Genomic DNA, 24,291 nt, shown 5'->3' with positions numbered 1-24,291 from the left:
GCTTAATAACTTAACCCTGTGGCTGACCTGATGAGTATTATAACTAATACCTGCTCATTTGTTACATTGATAGTCTCCTGCCTCCAAGTGATTTGGATACAGGATAAAGTTTGAGAGCCACTGATCTATATGTGTAATATATTGGAAGCAGATCAGCTATATCATTTGAGGGACCCAATGCAAAGTGAAAATGCAGGGTCCTTTGTACAAAAATTAAGAATTTCAAGATGGTGATGTGCAGAGCATTAAACCAAGTATGGGGCCCCTATTAAGTATAGGCCTACAACTGCACAGGATGAATGCCCAAAGAGGAGTTTTTGCTTGTACCAAACCACACCACTTAGTTTTGTTTTCAGATAGAAGTAATACGATGCCATGAAAGTAGGCCACATTTCCTCCTCAGACATGATCTCCTGTGCTGTCAGTCAAATAGATTGTGCTTATTAATTTTCCCATCTTTGCTCAGTGTTATGGGATAGTTTTTAGCTATTGAAATGCATTTTTACTTCAAGACCCAACTTAAGTTATCCATCTTCTAAGTCTTGCCTTACTACCTTAACTCATTTAACTCTTGTCTTTCTAAACTTTTCAGTACTTGTTTTATGATATAAATTTAGATCTTTTTAAAAATATTAGTAACTGCTGGTCATTGTGTTCCTCTTGTTTCTTAAGTCAGAGTATGAACATCTGAAGTAGAGATGGGCTTTTGACGATGCAGTGTCATCATCATACAATGAAAAGAGGATGGGCTTTTGAACTCAATAAAGCCTGGCTGTAAACACTCCCTCTTGTTTACTACCTATAATATAGGTAAATTCACTTTGAGTCTCAGAATTTTCATTGGGAAAATGAAGTAAGACCTACTGCACTGGGTTGTTAGGAGGATTAAATTATATATGTAAATCCCTGGGCATATATAAATGCTCAACAAATATTAATTGATTTGTGGAATGTCTCCCTCCATACATTTGATTTTATTTCAGCAAACATATCATTGATGAACACAAAGTTAGTATTCAATATTAGCTCTTTGGAAATCGTGTGTATTTTATTTTTTATTGTATTAGACGTACCTAGGAAATAAATCTATTCTATGTTGAATTTCATATAAACTGTAATTGTTACCTCTAACTTGTTAGTAAATTCTTTTTTTTAAGGCCACACCCATGGTATATGGAAATTCCCAGGCCAGGAATTGAATCCAAGCTGGCAGTGACCGGAGCAGAAGCAGTCATACTCTTTGCCCACTGCCCTGCGATGGAAACTCAGTTTGTAAACTCTTATACTTACATTCTGACTTTTGCAAAAAAAAAATTTCTGTACATTTATTTTGTACAATTTTTTTGTACAATTCTTTATATATTCAAAGTATTTTCACACCTACTATATTATTAATGTTATCTCACAGGGGTGAAAGAGTTTTACTCCTAATAAAGAGATGGTAAATATTGGCACAGACAGATTAAGGGATTTCTCTAAATTACATACTACCAGTAAAATCTAATATCCATTAATGTTTCCTAAATCAGATATGCTGACTCCTTCTGTAATATTTTCTCCACTATACCAAATCTGTAAAGGACATAACACAAAAAGGACAATTATTTTAAGAATATACCTGTAAATTATCTAACGGAACAGTTATTTTGATTGAGACGCTTTCTTTTTATGCTGACCACATAGTGAGCATTCTGTGTCTGTCAAATTAAACAGCATGCAAGGTGCCTATTACAATTCTTGATTCACTGTAGTATGTGTTCAGTAAAGAGTGAGTTATTAAATTCCTCTTTTTGATAAACGCATTCTAAAGGAACAATTTTTTCCCAATGAAAATTAAAAGACAAGGTTCATTATTTTCAAGACCGTTTCAACTTCGGGCCTAGCAAATCACGCTTAAAAGCTGTTTTTCCCGCATGTGAATTATTACTCTCCTTCCCCCTGCCTGACCGAGGCAACCACACTTTGCCTACCAAACTTATGACTCAAAGGCCCCTGAGGACTTTTTGTAGCCTTCCAGCCAAAACCCAAGCACCCAAAGCCGCTTCCACGTGAAACAACCAAACACACTCCCCTGCCCCTAAGGTCAGCTACAGCGAGAGCTTCTGTATAAAAGGCGAATGAAAAGGCAGCGCCCCCCTTTTAATCCCACCCCTCCACGTCTGCAGTATCCAATCACTTTTCTTTGTCGTGAGTTCAGCGCCTGGGATTGGCTGCGAACGGAACCGGCGCGGGACCAGTGCGCACAGGCCGAGCGGGGAGACTTGTCCATCACGTGCGGCCGCCCGGCCACCCCGCCTCACTGCACGCCTGGCGGGGCCGGGGGGGCGGGGCCCGGGAGCTGCTGCGCCTGCGTTGTGGGCGTTCTCGGGGAGCAGCTGCCGCCGCCGCCACCGCCGCCGCCGCCGACGCCGTCGCTACCGCCGCGTTCGGGTGTAGAATTTGGAATCCCTGCTCCTCGTTAACAATGAAGCAGAGTTCGAACGTGCCAGCTTTCCTCAGCAAGCTGTGGACGCTTGTGGAGGAAACCCACACCAACGAGTTCATCACCTGGAGTCAGGTAAGGGTGAGGGCACGGCGGCCTCCGAACCCCCTGACTAACCTCCTCTCTCGCTCGCTCCAGCGGGGTTGTCTCTCGCGGCCTGCGGCTCGACTCCCTCTGCGAGGCCCGCGGCGCGGGGGATGGCGGGGTGGCGCGGGCCTCGGCGTGCGGCCTCGCGGGGGACCCCGGTATTGTTCGCTCGGGTAGCCGCCGGGGTCCGGACCGGCGCCGCTGGCTCAGGCCGCGGTGGGGGAGGGGCGGCCCGCGCGGGGCGCCGCTGCCCGGGAGACCCCGTAACGGTCCGGCCAGGCGGCGTTCGGAACCCGGCCTGCTGAACGCGGGCGGCCGATGAGACGCGGGGGCCACGTTACTGCACACTCATCCTCCGTCCTCCCGCCCGGCTCGCGGGCTGTAGCTCAATGAGGGCACCGGCAGCTCTGCCCGAGATCTTCACCGCGGGGTTTTTCTGAGGCGGTCGTTACCACCGCGACCTGATTCTTGCCCCCAAAACAGACACTCAGCGCGCCTCGCGCATCGGCTCTTTAGGACAGCAGTCAGAGAAGGAGGCAATTGTGTAAACGCAGGTTCCTGCTTATCAGGAGGTTTAAAAATATTATATAGAAAATGGTACATTATTCACGGGAGATCCCGAGCCATTGATATAAGCGCATTTTTAGGATTATTTTAATAAAAGTGTCCACAGACAGGTGTTCAGTAACAGAGTGAAGAGCTAAATTTCACCGGACGGTTGCCAGCAGTGTGGTGTATAGATGCCGTGATCATTGGTTAGATCCTAATTGTGCCACAAAACAAGGATGACCTTAATCAAGATCCCTGTCTTGTCTGGCCCAAGTGTCATCCTCCGTAAGATGAACGGGTTGCTTAGGTGATCCAAGACCCCCTTTAGTTCCAAATGCTAAGATTCTAATTAGAGTGATTATTACATAAACTGCGCTTACGTTAGAATACACTCTTAAGCTCTTGGAATCATTTTGTGAAGGGGAGCGGAGTTTTCTTACTGTAGATCATCTGTTTGGGATGTTATCTTGTTTAGAGGTCTGGAAAAAAGTGAAAACTACCTGCACAATGCCTAGCACCTGTTAAGTGCTGAGTAAATGTTTCCTTTTCTTCTCCCTTTCTTTTCGGTTCCTTTCCTATTATAGGAACCTTAAGTTTTATTACTTAACTTTTATGGTAATAGGGAGCACTATATTGAGTATGTGAAGTTTTGACTACTATAACAGCATATTCTGCCTTATATTGCTGTCAGTTTTTAATTTTCTTTATCTCCCTCTAGGACTCAGTTTTCTTGAAGGTCAGTATCATCGATTGAATGTTGTTTGTTAAACATTCGATGAGTTCTGTAAAGTTGTACTAAGAATGGTGAAAATAAGGAATCCAGTCACCAGTATACACTTAAAAATAAAAAATGTCTCATGCTCTTCATCAGTCATAAGGATTAAAAGTTGACAAGAATGGATCAGCACAGATTGCTATTACTCAGCAGAGTTAGGGTTTGGACTAAGAGTCTCCCCACTCCCAAGCTGACTTTTATCATACCTATCTTGTTTTTATTGCCTAGGAATGGTCCCTAAATATATTTGTAATTGGTTTTAATTAAGGGATATTTTGTCAGTGGCAGGTCTAATAAGATCTGATAGCCAAAATATTTTAAAATATTCTTCTTTAATGGGCAATATCAAATGTGGAGAGTTTCATACTAATCCATAAGTGCATCACTTTATGAATTCTAACTGAAATAAGCCACTTAAAATCACTCTTACTTTTCCCATTTTTTAAGTCTAAACTTATGTTTTAGCTATTTATTTTGTAAAACATAATAGGACAATTAAAGTATAAATTCAATGAAGGCAGGGAATGTATTTGTGCCAAGGGACCCAGTAGGTACTTAATAAATGTTTGATGAAGCAGTGAAATTCTTGGAATAAGTAATGGAAATGAGGAATGATAAAGTTAGAATTAGGCTTGAAAATCTCCAAGATCATCTGGTTTGGTCTTAGCCTTATGTGGATGAGGATTTGAGGCTTAGACAGGTTAGATTATTTATCTATAATTACAAAGCTGTCCATTATTGGAGATGGGACTCTAACATAGATTTCTGACCTCTCAAATTATTTTTCCACCAATAGCAGTACACTTAATACAGGTTATCACAGTATTTAGTTTTATACCAAAATGTTTCCCCTCCACAAGTCAGTGGACAATTCTGGATTAATTTTGTCTAGGGCTAAGCTTAGTTGTGTAGGGAAACTGTTTTACTCTCCCACAGATTTTTCCAAAAACAGGGTTAACAATGAAAGGTAAAACTTTAGTTGAACAATGATGTTAGATGGAAAAACCAAAATAATTTACTCTCATCTCTTTTAAGATGCTACTTACGGTTGTTTCTGGTTTCTTTCATACTTGTTTTGCTGGACTTCTGTTGAGGTAATTTAGCATTTATACTATCTGAGTGAAAATCATATTAAGACCTTTAAGAAGTAGCAGATGTTTTGGAAACCAGGCAGTCTTTTATGCAATTATTTTCACTTATGAAAAATAATTTATTTCTCTAGCTTTAATATAAGGAAAGGGGAGAAAAGTCTTACCAACTGCAATTTGAAAAGCTTAGTTTAATATTCCTGAAGAATTATATTTGTAATAGGACAAAAATGAAACAGTACCCCTATCCACATCATTGATTACAGAATTATAATCTTCTGAACAATCAAAATTATACTGTTATGGACTTTTGTGTATGTGTGGGTGTGTTTTTAGGGCTGCACCCGCGGCATATGGAAATTCCCAGGCTAGGGGTCGAATGTCAGAGCTACAGCTGCCGGCCTGTGCCACAGCAACACAGGATCCAGGCCACGTCTGTGACCTGCACCACAGCTCATGGCAAATCCACTGAGCAAGGCCAGGGATGGAACCCGCATCCTCATGGATACTATGGATTCGTTTCCACTTTGCCACAAAGGGAACTCCCTGTTACAGACTTAAATAATAAAAATCTCTTTATATTGAGAGATTTTAAACCTATTGTACATCCCTTAAATTTCCACCATTGATGTTTCTTTTTCTTTTCTTTTTGTTTTTACATGCCCTATTACTTCAAAATTTTGTATAGCTATTTTGACTCTGGTAGGCAGTCTATTATCAGAATCAAGGACAGAGTACTGTCAGACTACCTGAACCTGTTTTAAATGTAACAGAGTCCTAAACAGAGGGCACAGGTTTAGCTTGGAAGCAACTGGGGAAACTTGATATTCAGGGACAAGAGGTTGTGGAAGTTGAATGGAAGTTCTCACCATTGATAGTGAGGAACAGACTTTACCATTACTGGTATATGATAATTAGTGTATATTGAAATCAAGCAATATGAAAAAAGGAAAGTCTTTGTTTTGCCATTGTTACTATCTTTGTCCCAGTTCTTCAGGTTGCTTCACAAAACCAAGAAGTGATTTCCACTAAGGACCTCATACCTGTCTGTTCCATCTTTTGGGGTCCTATGGCAATCTCAGCTTCCCTGTCTGTCTCAAATCAGCAGAGGCAAATCAGGAAATAGAGAAAGGGGGTAAAACCAGAATTTGTCCAGTGTTTTCTAGCTGTTTTGGATGAATTTGAACAGTAGATCCTTAGACTTCCTACTGTTATGATATTGTTTTGAGGTTTCCAACAACCATTGCTTTATTACAGTATTCTCAAGTGAAAATAACAAAGGCCATAAATGTGGTGGCAGAGTAGGGGTAAAATCCACTTTAGATGGGCCTACAGAAAAGATGATCGATTCGTTGACAGGTACTTTTTACTTGTATACATAAGAGAGAATAAGCTAGAGACTCAGAAGGAATGGTTGGTAAACATTAAGAAATTATAGACTGGTTGTTTAAAAAAGTGTTAGAGATTTCTGTTTTGGAAAGTGTTTTTAAGTAATGAGCCTGAAGTATTATATTATTATTGAGTATTTTGGACATATTTAACCAAGAATGCAAATTTGAGCAGAAACAACTGTTACTACTCTTTGGAAGTTTGCCAGTATTTATGAGTAAGGCCTAAAGAAAAGCTATCATCCTTCCCATCCTACTGAGTAGTAGTGGCTTTTTTGTCCCTTAAAAAATGTAAAGGGAGTGTTCTATGTTATGTTGTTTAAGCTTCACAGGTTTAAACAACAGTAAGGTGGAATATTTGCTCTCAAAGAGATTATTTTTAAATTTTGGAGTAGAAACTGAAGGAATACCATAAGCAGAGACACAGAATGATGTGAATGAATGAGTTAGGGTTGTTTGTGTTTGAGAGAGCAAATATAAACAAGAGGCATAAATCTCTTCATTTAATATAATCCAAGAATTGAAATTCTAAAAATATAGTATGGTTCACTGTGACTAAGAGTCATCTATTTAGTAACTCACAAATGCTTGTTGTGACTCTTGTTAAGACCAGACAGTGTGCTAGATAATAGGAATTCATTCAGGAGTGAACAAAATAGCTGCCTTCATAGACCTTACATTTTAGTGAAAGATATTGGTAATTAAAAAGTCAGCAAACACAAATGATATAATTTCAGTTAGTGAAAAGTACCATAAAGAAAATAAAGCAGGATAGAGAGAGTGTCAGTTAAGAGTCCATTAGGAGGCAGAAATCACAGTATTTTGAACAGAGAAAGTTTAATAGAATTATTAACTATATCAGGAGAATTGGAGTAAAGAAAACTCTAAAGAATGTAAGATGCATTCATCACTAATAGGTCTGAGGTAGAGTGCTCGAGTAAGAGCCCTTTCTCCCAAGTCTAAGACTTGTTGGAAAGAGAATGACCATATCTTATTGAATGGCCGAGAAGTCACTGATGCCACACTAGTGGGACCTAGTGGAAATCTGTCCTTCAGAACTTGCTGAAACTATGCCTTCTATGGCAGGGGTTGGCAGATTTTATGACCCATGGGCCAGTCATCTGTTTTATAAATAAATTTTATTAGGAATATAGCCACACTTAGTATATTTATGTATTATCTATAGTTGTTGTCTTGCTAGAAGGGCAGAGTATGACCTTATGACCTGCAAGCCTAAAATATTTACTGTCTTGCCTTTTAAGAACATATTGATCAGCCTATGCTCTAGAGTACCCTAGAAAGGTGTTCATGGGAGATGTTAGGCAGATGCTCCAATTTGAAACATCCCAAGGGAGAGGGAGTGTTGGGGGAAGCTGCTGGCCTTAAAGTGCTGCTGCCTCCCATGCACTGCAAGAGCTGGGTACTGGAGAACCTGCCTGCCCAGCAGGAATGTGCCAAGGAGACACTGGAACCAGGAAGGTAATATCTCTAGTATCTTCTGTGACAAAGCTTAACATCATGCTAGAAAAAAGATATTTAAGGCTTAGCTCCATATTTGCAGAGTAGACACTGAAGAATGAATTTGGAGCAGTAGATTGATAAGTAGCATGTAAAATGACTGGAATTTGTTGCTATTTTAAGAGTGATGAGGAAAGCCTCTTTGAGGAGGTGATGTATGAGCAGAGATCTGAATGATTAGAATGGATGGGCCAGACAAAGGGGAATGGCAAATGTAAAGGCCTTGAGCTTGGCATGTTCTTGGGATTGCAGAAGGCTCATGTGGTTAGATTATCTTTAGATAACATGAGCGTGAGGTCAGAGAGGTAGGTAGGAGCAGATGGTGCAGGGCCTTGGGCCATGGGAAGGAGATTGTAAATGAGGGATCTAGTTAGAAGACTATCATAGTTTTCTATGATGGTATTGAAAATAGTGTGGTTTAGGCTAGGGTAGTAGCAGTGGAGGTGATGAGAAGCAGTCAGTTATGATAACTACTTTGAAGGCAGAGCTGCATTAGTAGTACATTGGCTGGAGTTGGAGGAAGGACAGAAAAGAATTAGAATGACTCATAGATTTGGATGATGGTACCATTTACTGAGATGGGGAAAATTCAGAGAAATGCAGGTGGGATTCTGTTTGGTCATATTAACTTTGAGGTTCAAATGGATCACTAGTATTATTTGAAAATCATTTTGTTTTTCTTACATTTCATTGACCACACTTGGTCAAATGGCCATACCTTATTTCAGAGGAGGTGAAGAAGTACAGTGCTGGGAAAAAGGAGAGCATGAATGACTTCATACCAAGACTTTCAAGTGACCACGTTAAATACGATGCTTAGGTAATGTAAGTTTCTGGCGTTCAAGGTGGAGTTTGGAGCTTGCGAGTGGTAAAGCCATGGGACTGGATAAGATCATCTAGGGAGACAAATGAAGATAGAAGGACCTGAAAGATAAAGTACTTCAATATTTAGGGAATATGAGGACAAGAAATAGTCAGCAGAGGAGATTGTGATGGAACATTGAGAAGGGAAAAACGAGAGTAGAAGAAACTGGTTCAAGGAGATGATTAACCATGTTAAATCTTGTTGTGCATATTCCTATATACCTCTTGTGGTGTATATAAGCAAAAATTTCTCTAATTTCTCTACCTACATTGAAGGGTGAAATTCTAGAAAATAGGTATGAAATGTGCAGCCTCAATATCAAATTATTTTCTGAGGAAATCAAACAAGTCTGTACTCCTGTTAGGTATGCATGAGATTTTTCTAATAGTCCATATCTTCACAACTTGTTATTCTCATTCTTACTAATTTTTACCCATCTGGTAGATATAAAATGTTATCTCAGTGAGGTCTTGATTTATATTTCCCTGACAAGTGATATGTTCAAGCACTTTTCATATATATTGGCCATTTGTTTCCTATTCTATGAAATGTTTGACCATTTTCCTATTTGATGGTTTACCTTTTTATTATTTGTAGGAATTCTTTGTATATTCTCTGTATTGGGGGGATATATGTGTAGTGTATGCCTTCTCCTATTTGTGGCTTGTCTTTTTTACTTTCTTTTGATGAGTATAAGTTCTTAATTTTAGTATAATTTATCACCCTTTTTTGTGGTTCATGTTTTTTGTTTCTTCAGAGTTTTTTTGCTTACCCACTCCAAGGAAAAAAAAAACTTTTCCATCTTTCTTCTGAAAGTTTTAGAGGTTTGCATTTTATATCTAAATCTAGCTCACGTGGAATTGATTTGTGTGTGTGTGTGGTATAAGGGATCCAATTTTTCAGTTATTTCCAGTTATTTTCCATATAGATATTTAGTTGTTTTAGCTCCTTTATTGAATAGTTTCTTCCTCTACTGATTTGTGTTGCTACCTCTCTCTTTCGGCAAAATTATAGATAGCTACTGTGATTTTGTGTTTAGGTTCTCTGTTCTGCTCCATTGGATGTTACCCCCTTTTTTTTCCCCACATATCACATGTTTTAATTACTGTAGCTCTATAAAAAGTCTTGCTTTTGGGAAGGCAGGCTGTTCCTCAGGAGTGTCTTGACTACGATTTGTCTTTGCTCTTCCATATATGTTTTAAAATCAAGTTCCATTAAAAAAGAAAGCAGCGGGAGTTCCCATTGTGGCTCAGCGGATTAAGAATCCGACATAGTGTCTTTGAGGATTTGGGTTCAACCCTAGCCTTGCTCATTGGGTTAAGGATCTGGCCTTGCCACAGGCTATGGCATAGGTCACAGATGTGGCTTGAATCTGGTGTTAATATGGCTGTGATATAGGCTCTGATTCAACTCCTAGCCTGGGAGCTTCTGTATGCTGCAGATGCAGACCTAGAAAAAAAAAGAAAACAAAACACCTCTTGGGGTTTTTTGTTTGTTTGTTTGTTTGTTTAAATTGGAATTGTATTGAAACTGTAAATCAGATTAGAAAAAAAAATCCTTATGATGTTGAGTGTTCCTTGTGATATTGAGTGTTCCTATGAACAAGGCATATTTGTAAATTCATTTTGTTTAATAAAGTTTTATATTTTTGCAATTAGATTTTGCTCATCTTTGTTAGATTTTATAGATATTTTAAGTGATATCCTTTAATGAAAAATAAATAGAGCTGTTGCTGGTAATTAGAAATGCAAGTAAGATTTATATATTGATAATAAACTAGTGAGATAATCATTTTACTGATTTGGATTCTCTAAGTGTACATCCATAAGTGTCTGGATAAAACAGTTTTTGTTCTTTCAGAACCTCATACCTTCATTTTGTTTCCTTTTTTGCGCTGGCTAAGACCTCAGGGTGTCAAATAGAAGCAGCCATTATGGAATCTCTTTCTCTTATTTTTAAAAGGAATGTTTCAAATATTTCCCCTTTAAGTTACTAGCTGTTAAAATTGAGAGTCTTTAATTTGCCTTTTTGTTACTGGTGTGGGAATTAATAGGATAACTTAAAGGGAACAGGGCATGCCAGGATGGAGAATACAGGAAAAAGTTGACTTTGAGAGAGTAGGAAGATGGGCTTGAAATAGACAATAGGTTGAGAACATAGTGAGTTAAAGGACATAGAGTAAAAATGATTGAAAATTCAGGTGGTAAATTTGAGATGGTCAGGGGCAGAGGCATAGATGTGATAATCATCGTACATAATAAAGTCAGTAATTAGATACATTAGATTGCCTAAGGAAAGCGTGTAAAAGGAATCATGATCAAGGATAGAAATCTAAAAAACACACTGCCTCTTGATAGATGGAAGACAATTGAAAAAAAAAATATGAGGAGACCCAATAATGTATGGTTTCAACACCATAAAAGGAGAACATTTAAGGAGGGAACTGTCAGTAGCCAAATGAAATGCCACAGAGAGGTGTAGGAAGATGAGGACTGAAAAGAGGGCATTGAACATTTGACATTCTAGAAAAAAAAGTTTCATAGAATGAGAAAACTAAAGCCAGTTTTTAGAGTAAGTGGATGGTCTGAATTGGAGAAAGGGGCTTTACAATATTTTTTGTTAAATTTTACAGTGAACAAAAGATACATGGGGTGGGTAGATTGAGAGGAATTAAGGTAGAGGGAAAGCCCTTTTAAGAGAAAAAGATGTATGCATTTTTAAATTTTAGTATCTATTACCTAACAACTGACACTAGTTATTGTCCAATTTTTAAAATTTTGTCAATCTAATTAGTGAAAATCATTTGTTTTGCTGTATATTCTGTTGTGAATGAGACCCAACCTTTTTCTGAATTTCACATTGGGTTTTTCATCTTAATGGTTTGTTAGAAAAATTTTAATTAGTGAATGCAGTTAATTTTCTGTCATAAATATTAGAAATAATTTTTATGTTAATAATCTTTAAACGTCATTGACTTTTTAAATAGCTGTATTATCAGTGAAGTTTAAGTCCAGAAACAAGTAATAGAAATCCAAATGCCAGTGGCTTAAACAAAATGGAGATATATTTTTCTCTTACATCTGAAGATACTGAGTCATCTCTTTTCAGCCATACTTAGTTCCTCTGTTTCAGTGATTGATGGAGATCTAGCCATTGGCTTCAAATTCCAAGCAGAAATACGGAATGTAGAGGTTTGACACTTTGAATTTATTGCCTTTTAAGAAGCTTTTGTGAAAGCCCTACTCAGTCCATCCTGTGCTTGTATCTTATTTGCCAGGTATGTTATTTGGTCACCTCTGTTTGTAAGGGGAGCTGAGAAATGTAGTTACAGCATCAAACAAAATTGTGCTGTTACTTAGAATTTAGAGGGTTATGTTGTAAATGGTAGGATCTCCCTCTTTTTAAGGCTGAATAATGTTTCATTGTGTATGTATGTACATGTATATAAAATTATGTGTTTATATGTATATAAAATTATATATGTATATAAAATTATATATATGTATATATATATACATCACAATTTCTTCATCCATTCTTCCTTTGAGAGACACTTGATTGTTTCTGTCTTGGTTATTGTGAATGATCTGCAGTAAATACAGCAGTACAGATACTGACTTCATTTCCTTTGGATATATATCCAAAAGAGGTTTGCTAGGTCATATGGTAGTTCTATTTTTAATTTTTTCAGGAACCTTCATAATGTTTTCTATAATGACTTGACTTTTTTTTTTTTTTTTTTTTTTTTTTTTTTTTTAAGAACTGCACCTGCGGCGTATGGAGGTTCCCAGGCTAGGGGTCCAATCAGAGCTGTAGCTGCTGGCCTGCACCACAGCCACAGCAACATGGGATCTGAGCCATGTCTGTGACCTACACCACACGGCAATGCAGAATCCTTAACCCACTGAGTGAAGCCAGGAATCGAACCTGCATCCTCATGGATACAGGTCAGATTCATTTGTACTGAGCCACGATGGAAACTCCCATAAAGACTAAATTGTAAATTGTACTAATTTACAATCCTGCCAACAATATACAAGGGTTCCCTTTTCTCTACCACCTCACCAACACTTGTCATCTTTTTTTTTTTTTTTTTTTAGTAGCCATCCTAACAAATATGAAGTGATGATCCCATTCCCTTCATACTTGATTTTGGTTTGCGTTTCCCTGATGATTAATGAAATTGAGCACTTTTTCTTTTGCATAACTTGTCCATTTGTATGTCTTCTTTGGAAAATGTCTAAACAGATGCTTTGCCAATTTTTTAATTGGGTTGTGTTCTTTTTGCCATTGAGTTGTGAAAGTTCCTTATATATTTTAGATTTTAATCCTTTATCAGGTATGTATTTGCAAATATTTTCTCTCATTCCATTAAATTCTCTTTTTGTTTATAGTTCTTTATGGTGTAGAAGCTTTTTAGTTTGATGTAGGTGTTATGTTAATTAGCTTGTCTGTAGTAGTCATTTCATTGCGTTTGTGAATATATGTCACATCATCATGTACATCTTAAATGTATACAATTTTAGTTTTTTAAAATTAAGAAAGTAGAGAAATCTGATGTTTCCTTATGTTTTCTTCTAAGATTTTTATAGTTTTAGCCCTTATGTTTAGGCCTTCAGACTATTTTGAGTTAATTTTTTTGTATATGGTATAAGTTGGAGTCAAGGTCATTCTTTTGCATGTGATTATACAGTTTTACCAGAATTGTTTGTTGAAAAGACTATTTCTCCATTGAATTTTCTTGGCACCCTTGTCAAAAATCCTTGGGCTGTATATATATATATGAGGGTTTATTTCTGGGTTCTCTGTTGTGTTCCATTGATTGATCTGTCTTTATGCCGGTAGCCATGCTCTTTTGATTATTGTAGAAAAAGTTTCAAATTATTTTTTATATGGAATAACACTAGTGACTTTAAATACTAATTAGTAACTGGATATTACTGAGTTCTCTTGTGGTTTTTCAGTTGATTGTATTAAGATACAAATGTGTCTGTTGATAAAATACAGCTTCCTTTCAAATTTTATCTTATTTTTTGTCTTAATTGCATTGACTTAAATAGTTATGCTGGCTGTATACTGTATTTCTTTTTCTTGTTTTTGATAGAAGAATGGAAATCCTCATGTTTTACCATAGAATATGAAGCAGCTTTTGTTTTGAGACATATTCTAAACGTTTGAGGCTGATGTCTTAAAGCTTAATTGCAATTTGGAGCTTGATTGCAGTTTGGAACTTCGTTGCAGTTTGTTTTTGTTGCTATTAACAGGAATAAAATGATCTGAAGGTGGAAAGACTGCCAAGTCTGGGGATTTGTATGTTGGGGATTTGTATGTATCACCTAATGTCAGAGGATCTTTTTTTTCTTTTCTTTTCTTTTTGCTTTTTTCTTTTTTGGGCCACATCTGGGGCATGTGGAAGTTCCCAGGCTAGGAGTCGAATCAGAGCTGCGGCTGCCAGCCTGTGCCACAGCCGTAGCAACACTGGATCCGAGTTGCATCTGTGACCTATGCCAGATCCTTAATCCACTGAGTGAGGCCAGAGATGGAACCTGTGTCCTCACGGACACTATGTTAGGTTCTAAACCCACTGAACCACAACGGGAATATCTGTCAGAGGATCTTAACTAACTGTCTTTTTCAATTTTTTTTTTTATTTCAGAATGGCCAGAGTTTTCTGGTTTTGGATGAACAAAGATTTGCAAAAGAAATTCTTCCCAAATACTTCAAGCACAATAATATGGCAAGCTTTGTGAGGCAGCTGAATATGTGTGAGTATGGACAGTGGTTTATTTGGACTATTGTCATCAGCTGCTGATAAAACCGTTTCCCCCACTGGGATGATAAAGGAAAATATATTCCATAGATACACCATTAATTTTTTACTTTTGTATATTTTAGCCACCTGAATTTTGATCTTTTTCAGATGGTTTTCGTAAAGTAGTACATATTGACTCTGGAATTGTGAAGCAGGAACGAGATGGTCCTGTTGAATTTCAGCATCCTTACTTCAAACAAGGCCAGGATGACTTGTTGGAGAACATTAAAAGGAAGGTGAGCTATTGTTTATATGCTTTAATTAGGGCATTACCATATAGTATGCTTGTCCAAGATTAATATTTCAGTTGTTGAAATTAAGAATATACTGAAATACACAGATACTTGTTGTTGGGATGTCTTAAACTAATAAAGCTTTAATTATTTCTGTTTCATTTTTCTCTGCACTCAACTACATGGAGGGCTCAGTCTTTAAACACTTTTAGATAGAAAGAAATGTTTACATTTTGACTTAGAATAAGGAGTCATCTAGATTGGGATGACTCATTCCGTCTAATTTAGCCTAAAAAATGTAAGCTCCTATGAGAAAGTCAGCCGCCTGGAGGGCCTTTTTCTGTAGTTCACTGCTCAATATCCAGTGCCTAAAAGAAATCCCTTATATGTAGTAGACAATTAACAATACATTTTTTTTTCCTTTTTGTCTTTTTGCCTTTTCTAGGGCTGCTCCCATGGCATATGGAGGTTCCCAAGCTAGGGATCTAATCAGAGCTGTAGCTGCCAGCCTACACCACAGCCACAGCAACATGGGATCCAGGCTGCGTCTGTGACCTGCACCAGAGCTCACAGCAATACCGGATCCTTAACCCACTGAGCAAGGCCAGGGATCGAACCCAAAATCTCAAGGTTCTTAGTCGGATTTGTTAACTACTGAGCCATGACAGGAACTCCTAATAATGCATTTTTTGAATGGATGATATGTTTTGCTGAAATAAGTATGTTGACTAAATCCACAGAAGGAAGGGGTAGGGATACAGGGTAGTGGACCATGAAAGAAAATGGCCTATTACCGCATAATTTTAATTAAATATGGAATGTGTTAATAAAAGGCTTGGGGAAATTAGAGGGAATTTTAGCAGAAAGAAATGACAAAAAAAAAAAAAAAAAAAAAAAAAAAAAAGATGTTCCAGCTCATGGAAACTTTCCCACATTAAAAATAAATAAACTGATTATGCCTTATCCTCTCTATGAGCTGTGAAGTCTGTACTTTTCCTGGGCTTTTGGAACTAGATCTCACTTCCTTGAATAGGCTATAAAAACGTCTTATAACAGGGAAGCCTTGAATTATAATGCTAGTATTTAGTATTTGTTTAATTTCCTAAATTTACTTTTTAAAAGGTTTCATCTTCAAAACCAGAAGAAAATAAAATTCGTCAGGAAGATTTAACAAAAATTATAAGTAGTGCTCAGAAGGTTCAAATAAAACAAGAAACTATTGAGTCCAGGCTTTCTGAATTGAAAAGGTAAAGTAGTATTTTCAAATATAATCCTGATATGAGGTTTGGTGTGTCTGTATGTGTGTTTGGATTGGAGGTTGATGCTTTAAGTACTTAGATTATGTTGTTGAGCCAAGATTAAAAGCCATTTTTCTTAAGTGTTGATTCCCTTTACTTTTTTATTTGTAGCTATATATAGACTTTACCGCAATAGTATATTTTTATGATTGTGATTAAAAAAAAGTATAAACCTGGACAGTCAAAACAATTTGCGCAAGTTTTACTGATGAAATAATAGATCACTAATTTGGTGTAGGAAATAGGATTCTGCTTTCATATGTTTACATATGAGGACACACAAGTCATAAAAAATACTGTATATATAACTCGTCCTTATAGCAGTGTAAGATATTTTCTGTGTGGCCTATCTTTTAAGACACAAAAATAGGGAAAAAAGGACACAAGAGACTTGCCCTACTTGATAGTTACATAGACTTGAGAAAATATTACTCAAACCTTTTATCTGCAGAAGATGCTTTATTTTGCTTCAGTACGTTTTTTGGCACCATTATCCTAATGCCACAGTAACAATTCATATATAGAGTAGATGTGTATTTTTATTCTTAGTAAGTAGCTAGAAATTTTCTTTTAGCGTAGTAGGTGCCAAGGTCTTGAGAGTAGTTCTTTTATGTATTGTCCCTTTCATGTCAAATATGGGGCATTAGTTTAGCTATTTTTTTTTTTTTTTTTTTTTTTTTTTGTCTTTTTGCCATTTCTTGGGCTGCTCCTGCGGCATATGGAGGTTCCCAGGCTAGGGGTCCAATCGGAGCTGTAGCCACCAGCCTATGCCAGAGCCACAGCAACGGGGGATCCGAGCCGTGTCTGCAACCTACACCACAGCTCACGGCAACGCCGGATCCTTTAACCCACTGAGCAAGGCCAGGGGTCGAACCCGCAACCTCATGGTTCCTAGTCGGATTCGTTAACCACTGCGCCACGACGGGAACTCCAGTTTAGCTATTCTTAAGTATTTTCATTAAGAGAATAACCTTGGGCTTTGATTCTCTTTTTGAATAAGCCTTAATTTTAAGCTTGCCCCTTTTGCATGTTTTATTTAAGCACTTGTATTGGTTTACTGTATGTATCTTGTGTTTTCTGAAGTGCCTTTTGACCCAATTCCTTGAATTTCAGGTTTAGCCCTTAAGGAATGGGATCCAAAATTCATTCTAAGTCTCAGTGGTAACCATTCTCTTACTTATCTGTAGTAGGCAGGTGACAGTATCTTTACATTTCTGAATCAGAAAAAAGTACAGTAGTTATTCAGTAAGTATTAAAGTCTTATTTTCTGTGCCCTCTATACCTAAATCCAGTCCCTTTTGTAATGGTCTGGACTGAGAAGGTTGGCTTTTGTGGAAATTAATAAAAGAACAAAAATAAAATCATTTAATAGATAAATTATCTTTCATGCCTTCTCAGCTTTATCATTGCTGACATTTAGTAACCGCAATTTCAATAAAAATGGTGAATGAAAGGAGAAAACTTACTACTAGGCACATAGTTTGTTATGTATTTGGATATGCTTAAAAAGCACGCTTTTAATATGCTTTAAAAAATTTATATGCTTATGTTTGAGACAGACAGTTTTAGAGTCTGATAGACTTTAGTTCAACATCAACACTTACCACATTGTGTGATCTTGGGTAAGTCTTTTCAGTTCCCTGAGTCTCAGTCTCCTCAGCTATAAAATAGTTATATAATTCCTTTCTGGACAGATTTAAGAAACATTTAAATGAGTAATATGCATAAAATGCTTATATAAATAGTGTCTGGCATGGCAAGTGTTGGTTAAATGTTACTTCCCTTTAAGAATTGTTTCCTAAGCACAAGTTCTGAATTCACATGATTGAAAGTTAGCTTATTTTTATATTTATTTTTTGCCTTTCTACAGCATATGGAGTTCCTGGTCCGAGCCACATTTGGGACCTCTGCCCCAGGTGTGGCAATGCTGGATCCTTTAGCCCACTGTACCAGGCCAGGGTTCAAACCTGCATCCTGGCCCGTCAGAGATGCCGCCAATTCCATTACGCTACAGCGGGATCTCCAAAAAGTTAGCTTGTTTCTTAAACAAGAAGTGATTAACCACATTGTCAGAGGAGTATATGGCCTATTAAGTGTTTGTATATATACTGCCATGAGTAGAAGATACTATAGTTATAAAGGAAAGATTCTGGAGTTGTGTCAAAATAGGTGTCATTCTGTGTAATTGAACCACAGTTTTCCTAGTCTCATGAAGATAGGTAGTAAAAACTAGTTCTGTTTTATGGTATTCTTAAAAATGTTGAGGCCTGGTTTTTCTGACTAAATTTATTAATTTTTATTTTTAATAAATGATAACATAGTGAGAATGAGTCCCTTTGGAAGGAGGTGTCAGAATTAAGAGCAAAACATGCACAACAACAGCAAGTTATTCGAAAGGTAAGCTTTTTTTTCCTGTGACCATAATCTGCGTTTATTTGAGTACTATTTGTGACCTTCGAGAAACCTCTATTAAATAGTGATTGATCTTAGTTTTTTTAATATATTGGGTACACAGAAGTAAACCTATGAAATCAAACAAGCCAATGTTATATATTTTTTAATTAAAAAATTTCTCATTAGCTAAATACAGTCATTGCATACTTGCAACTAATGTTTCATTAGCTTTTAGTAAAATCTTTTTCCTGATATAACAACTTTAGTATACTTCATTCTTAGGAGCATAATTAATATACTACCAATTTCTTAACACATTTTATATAAAAGACATAGCCTTACTATGTAGGATGTTTTTGTTTTTTGTTTTACTTTAAAAGGTATAGATTCAGTCTCAGATAAATGACTAATATTTTCAAGTTAACTGATCAAATTATATGCTCAGAAGAGTTACTAGTGTGTGCTGTCATTAGTCTGTGCAGAAAAGCAGTGAATGCAGTGTTATAAAATGTATCTGAGCTGAAAATTACTAGGGGAACCAAAAAAAACTCTCGGCCACATAGTGTCCTTGTACTTTAATCTTCTCATATCAGCTTTCATATGTTAATAAGAGGTGAAACATAAAAGTAATTAAGGCAGCTATTTTTTGCTCATGAGTAAACTGGACTCTTAAGTTTAAGCAACAGGTTTTTTTTGGGGGAGGGAGGGTGGGCGAGCTTCAGTTTGTTCCTAACCCAGAGGCCTTTAGCTAAAAATAGGGTTATGACTGAAAAGATGTGGGTCTGATGGAGCAGGCTTAGAATACAGAGATGAATGGTAGTTGCAGCCTTTCCCCTATAATTAATATAGGTATACTGATTTTTAAAAATCACTATGAAAATGGAGGTTGAATGTAGGTAGCATTCAGTTCTAGGTGTTTAGTCCAAGTTTTATGTATTTTCAGAACTTCCATAGTTGATTCCAACTTGAAGCTATGTTTAAGAATACCCGACTTAGGAGTTCCCATGTGACTCAGTGGGTTAATCATCTGGCATTATCACTGCAGTGGCTCAGATTGCTGCTTTGGTGCGGGTTCAATCCCTGGCTGCCATGAGCACAGCCCCCCCAAAAAAGTATACCTGATTTAAAATGATAAGTGTACCTTAACCTGTATTTTATTTTAAAAATTTGCTTCCCCCTGCCCTGGAAAACAGTGTTCGGGTTAAATATTAACTCACAGTACTCCATAATTTGAAGTGGTTTTTTTTTTTTTTTTTTTCCTGAAAGCAGTAGTAGTTAGTAAAATATTTATTTAACATTTCAGTTTTACATGAAAGCTAACATTCTTTCTGCTCAAATTTGAGTTTGCATCTATATTTTAGTGAGGTTAGGGTGTTTACATAATGCATGATGACAGCTGATAAATTTTTTCTCTATTCCTGGAATTTGTTTCTAACTCTTCCACTTTTTGGCCTTGGAATAATAATATATGGGAGGTATCTTTATAGGATTTGTTAGGTACAGAGCTGATAAGATAGATAGATATATGGGTAGATGGATGTCCTAGGCTTCTCTATATTTTAGGCAGCAGCTTTATCACAGATTTTTCTTCTGCCTGGAAGCTGGTATGTTTCTTTAGATACTGTAAGATGCACCCACATTTATAATATGTTAATTTTCAAGAAAGTATGTGACTTAGAGGACATATACTATGTGAGTTAATTTTATAAGACTTGTAATATGGACTAAAGAATTAGGAATCGGTAATGGAACATCTTTAAATTTTCCTTTTAGATTGTCCAGTTTATTGTTACATTGGTTCAGAATAACCAACTTGTGAGTTTAAAACGTAAAAGGTAAGCTTTTATACTACATCTTGACCTAGTCATAGACAACCAGACATGTTAAGAGTTTAACCATGAATTGCCTACATTTGTTCAGTGTATGCCTCTTGTCCAAGATGAACAGTCCTCCCTTGTTAAATTATACTTTCAACATTTTAAGAGTGATGTTGTGGAGTTCCCATCATGGCGCAGCGGAAACGAATCTGTCTGGGAACGATGAGGTTGCGGGTTCGATCCCCGGCCTTGCTCAGTGGGTTAAGGATCTGGCGTTGCTGTGAGCTGTGATGTAGGTCGAAGATGTGGCTTGGATCTGGCGTTGCTGTGGCTGTAGCATAGGCCAGCAGCTGTAGCTCTGATAAGACCCCTAGCCTGGGAATCTCTATAACAAACAAACAAAAAGAGTGATGTTTCCTACTATGTCATCTTGCTGTTTTTGAGAGCTAAGGATATCCTAAATGGTAACTTTACATATATATACACGTACAGTTAATAAAGAATCAACTTTTCATTCACAGTATCAAATTATTGCAGCATTAGAAGGCCCCAGTGGGAGAAATTCTTAAAAAGAGGATGCATGCTGAGAAAAACATCAGAATTTTTACTTGATATCTCTTGTGTTTAGTCTACTCACAAGTGTATTTAAAAACCTGTGTATCGACCATGGGTTGTGATGCCCATAAATGTCAGTAACTATCTTTGTCACAACTAAATCGTAAGACTAGTGGACGAAGGAGTAGGTAGAAGGAGAAAAGTATTGTCTTATAATGCTAAGGATTTTAGCAAAACTTGGTTATATTCACAGCTTATGTTATAGTATATTCTTTATATTACCTATTTCTTACTAGTTATTTATACCATAAAGTTACATAGTTCAGTCTAAAGAAGTACATTTGGAGAGAGTAATTTATAATACAGAAGAATGGAGAAATAAAAATCCTGGACACGCTCATCTGCCAGTTTCTGTTTCTAAGATTAATCATTTTTAAGAATTTCTTATGTATCCTCCTTGGAATTTTTTTATGCATTATTAAAGTGAGTGTGTTTATATGTGGGTCAGTTATTAGAAGTAATTTAAATTCCTTGTATGTTTGCTTCACTGAACTTCATAGACATCTTCTGATTTTTTCAGGCCTCTTCTTCTAAACACTAATGGAGCCCAAAAGAAGAATTTGTTTCAGCACATAGTAAAAGAGCCAGCTGATAATCACCATCATAAAGTAATTTTTAAAGTTCTATTTTATGTTTGTTATGTCAAACTAAATGTTATTACATCAGTATTTCATGCATTTTAAAAAGTTTTTTTTTTTGTCTTTTTGTCTGTCTTTTCTAGGGCCTCACCCTCGGCATATGGAGATTCCCAGGCTAAGGGTCCAGTCGGAGCTATAGCCTACACCACAGCCACAGCAACGTGGAATCTGAACCACATCTGTGACCTACACCACAGCTCACAGCAACGCCGAATCCTTGACCCACTGAGCAAGGCTAGGGATCGAACCCGCAACCTCATGGTTCATAGTCAAATTTGTTAACTACTGAGCCACAATGGGAACTCAGCATTTTAAAAAGTTTACTGAATTACGCATCTGCTTACCCTTTAGCTTTTTAAAATCATGACTTTTTATTATTTGCCTTAGTTATTTTAAGAAATAAACCATTATAAATATAGTTGTCTCAATTGCCTGTTCCCAAGTTCATTTTTCTCTTCCTTTCCTGTCTCCCCTCTCATGCAGAGATAAAACTATCTTGAGTTAATATTTATCATTCCCATGGCAATTTCATTATGTGTGACGCGATGTACAATACTTTGTGTTATTTGGCATATATATGAACTTTATATAAATGATATTATTTTGTACATAATCATTTTGCAATGTGGCTTTTTTCACTTGGTTGTATTTTTAAGATTTTTTTTAAATGATTTTTATTTTTTTCCATTACAGCTGGTTTTCTACTGTATAGCAAGGTGACCCAATCACACATACATATCTACATTATTGAGTTTATTAAATGTAGAGATTTAGTTTATCTTAACTACAATATGAGGTTATTATGATAATGTAATTATGTACTTGTCTGTTGGATATTTTAAGTTGTTTTCAACATTTATTATAAATGTGCACAATTTTACTATAGCAATTTTAAAAAAACATATTTATCTTAATTTTTTTCTTATAAGCTCTCTGGATAAATTGTCAAACTTATACCCAGTGGCAAAGTAGTTGAGTCCAGACTCCTTTTAATAACAATTTATTATTATTACTTTCAAATCTTAGTTATTACTGCTTTCAAATCTTAGAGTTTTTAAATACTGCTTTATATTTATTATTAAAGTATTGCATTTTTTGTTCTTAGGCAAGTCAGAGTTAACATCTGGTTTCCCCTTCCCATCGTTTCTAAATAGTCAAGGACATCTAACAGTTTTTAGGATTGAAGACTAATGTAAATGGATAAAGATTTCTTAATTGAAGTTGATTTATATCTTTTGCCCTCTATTATCTGGTGTTGAAATTTATAGAATTTTGCATTATAATAATGACTTTAGTTTGCTTTAGAGAATTGAACACTTCATTATTAATGTACCTATGGTCCTAATGTTATCTATAGCTGAATTTTAAAAAAAGCAAATCATTGCTGGAGTTTTCTATTGGCCTAGTGACTTAAGATACAACATTGTCACTGCTGTGGCTTGGGTCAGTCCTGTGGGGCAGGTTTGATTCTTGGCCCAGGAACTTCCACATGCCACAGGCATGACCAAAAAAATGCAACAAAACAAAAAAGCATTGTTACGAAGACAGACTGACATTTAGCTGTGGGATAGTTGAAGTGTTTTCTCCCTATTAATGAAACCATTTAATAGGTAAGAATAAAACATGTGTTAAGCAGAGTAGCTTGAATTGAAATAATCCCCATCAGCCCAGTGGCCATTTGATTATGCTTGAGATTTCTGATGAAATCCTAAAATTTAGGAGTTTCCTTCGTGGCTCAGCAGTCGATGAACCTAACTAGGATCCAGGAGGATGGGGGTTTGATCCCTAGCCTCACTCAGTGGGTTAAGGATCCGGCATTGCCATGAGCTGTGGTGTAGGTCTCAGACGTGGCTCAGATCCTGAGTTTCTATGGCTGTGGCCTTAAAAAGTTGCAGGTGCAACACTAAAAAGCAAAAAAAAAAAAAGAAAAGAAATCTTAAATTTTTACTCTCTGGATGTAAATACTTCAGATTTGAAGGTCTTGGAGTTCCCATCATGGCACAGTGTTTAGCGAACCCGACTAGGAACCATGAGGTTGCGGGTTCAATCCCTGGCCTCGCTCAGTGGGTTAAGGATCCAGCATTGCTGTGAGATGTGGTGAGGGTCGCAGACATGGCTCGGATCCTGCGTTGCTATGGCTCTGGTGTAGGCCGGCAGCTACAGCTCTGATGGGACCCCTAGCCTGGGAACCTCTGTATGCCGTGAATGCAGCCCTAAAAAGACCAAAAAAAAAAAAAAAAAATTGAAGATATTTTCTAGAAACATTCTGAGGCATGTCATCTTTAAGGTCCCTTAGAGTGAAAGAAATAGTTACTATAAGTACAATGCAGCTAGCACACCTCATACCTCTCATACCAATTCAGTGTACAAGTCCCATAGGTTAGAGAGCACAATCTGTTTTTCTTATTGTGTCTCTAACATGTAGTTAAATAGTAGGTTCCCAATTAGCATTTTTTAAATGGCATGTTGTTTGGTAGTCAAAATAATTTCAGTTTTTTGATATATTTTCTGCCTGACATTTTAGGTTCCACATAGTAGGAGTGAAGGTTTAAAGCCAAGGGAGCGGATTTCAGATGATATCATTATTTATGATGTTACTGATGATAATGCAGATGAAGAAAATATCCCAGTTATTCCAGAAACTAATGAGGATGTTATATCTGATCCTTCCAAGTAAGTAGCTTTGTAAAATTAAACTTATGAAAATATTAGTTAACTTTTTAAAAACAAGA

The 24,291-nt window shown here is 36.8% G+C and overlaps 1 protein-coding gene across 2 annotated transcripts in view; it reads left to right on the top strand.

Annotated features, from left to right (window-relative positions):
• HSF2 (heat shock transcription factor 2) overlaps positions 2,333 to 24,291 on the top strand; it is a 33,042-nt gene continuing 11,083 nt past the window's right edge. The window contains exons 1-8 of one of the 2 annotated variants that reach the window (XM_005659227.3): positions 2,333 to 2,557; positions 14,409 to 14,517; positions 14,673 to 14,800; positions 15,920 to 16,044; positions 18,417 to 18,492; positions 20,263 to 20,324; positions 21,442 to 21,529; positions 24,084 to 24,232. In XM_005659227.3, the coding sequence (XP_005659284.1) occupies positions 2,465 to 2,557; positions 14,409 to 14,517; positions 14,673 to 14,800; positions 15,920 to 16,044; positions 18,417 to 18,492; positions 20,263 to 20,324; positions 21,442 to 21,529; positions 24,084 to 24,232 (830 nt within the window). In that variant the 5' untranslated portion in view covers positions 2,333 to 2,464. The remainder of the gene's footprint in view (positions 2,558 to 14,408; positions 14,518 to 14,672; positions 14,801 to 15,919; positions 16,045 to 18,416; positions 18,493 to 20,262; positions 20,325 to 21,441; positions 21,530 to 24,083; positions 24,233 to 24,291) is intronic. The other variant, XM_005659228.3, reaches the window with a different exon arrangement.

Source organism: Sus scrofa, chromosome 1 (assembly GCF_000003025.6).
Source record: "Sus scrofa isolate TJ Tabasco breed Duroc chromosome 1, Sscrofa11.1, whole genome shotgun sequence".
NCBI classification, from domain to species: Eukaryota; Metazoa; Chordata; class Mammalia; order Artiodactyla; family Suidae; genus Sus; species Sus scrofa.
Note: the sequence above shows the minus strand (reverse complement) of the source record. Positions and strands in the feature narration are given on the sequence as shown.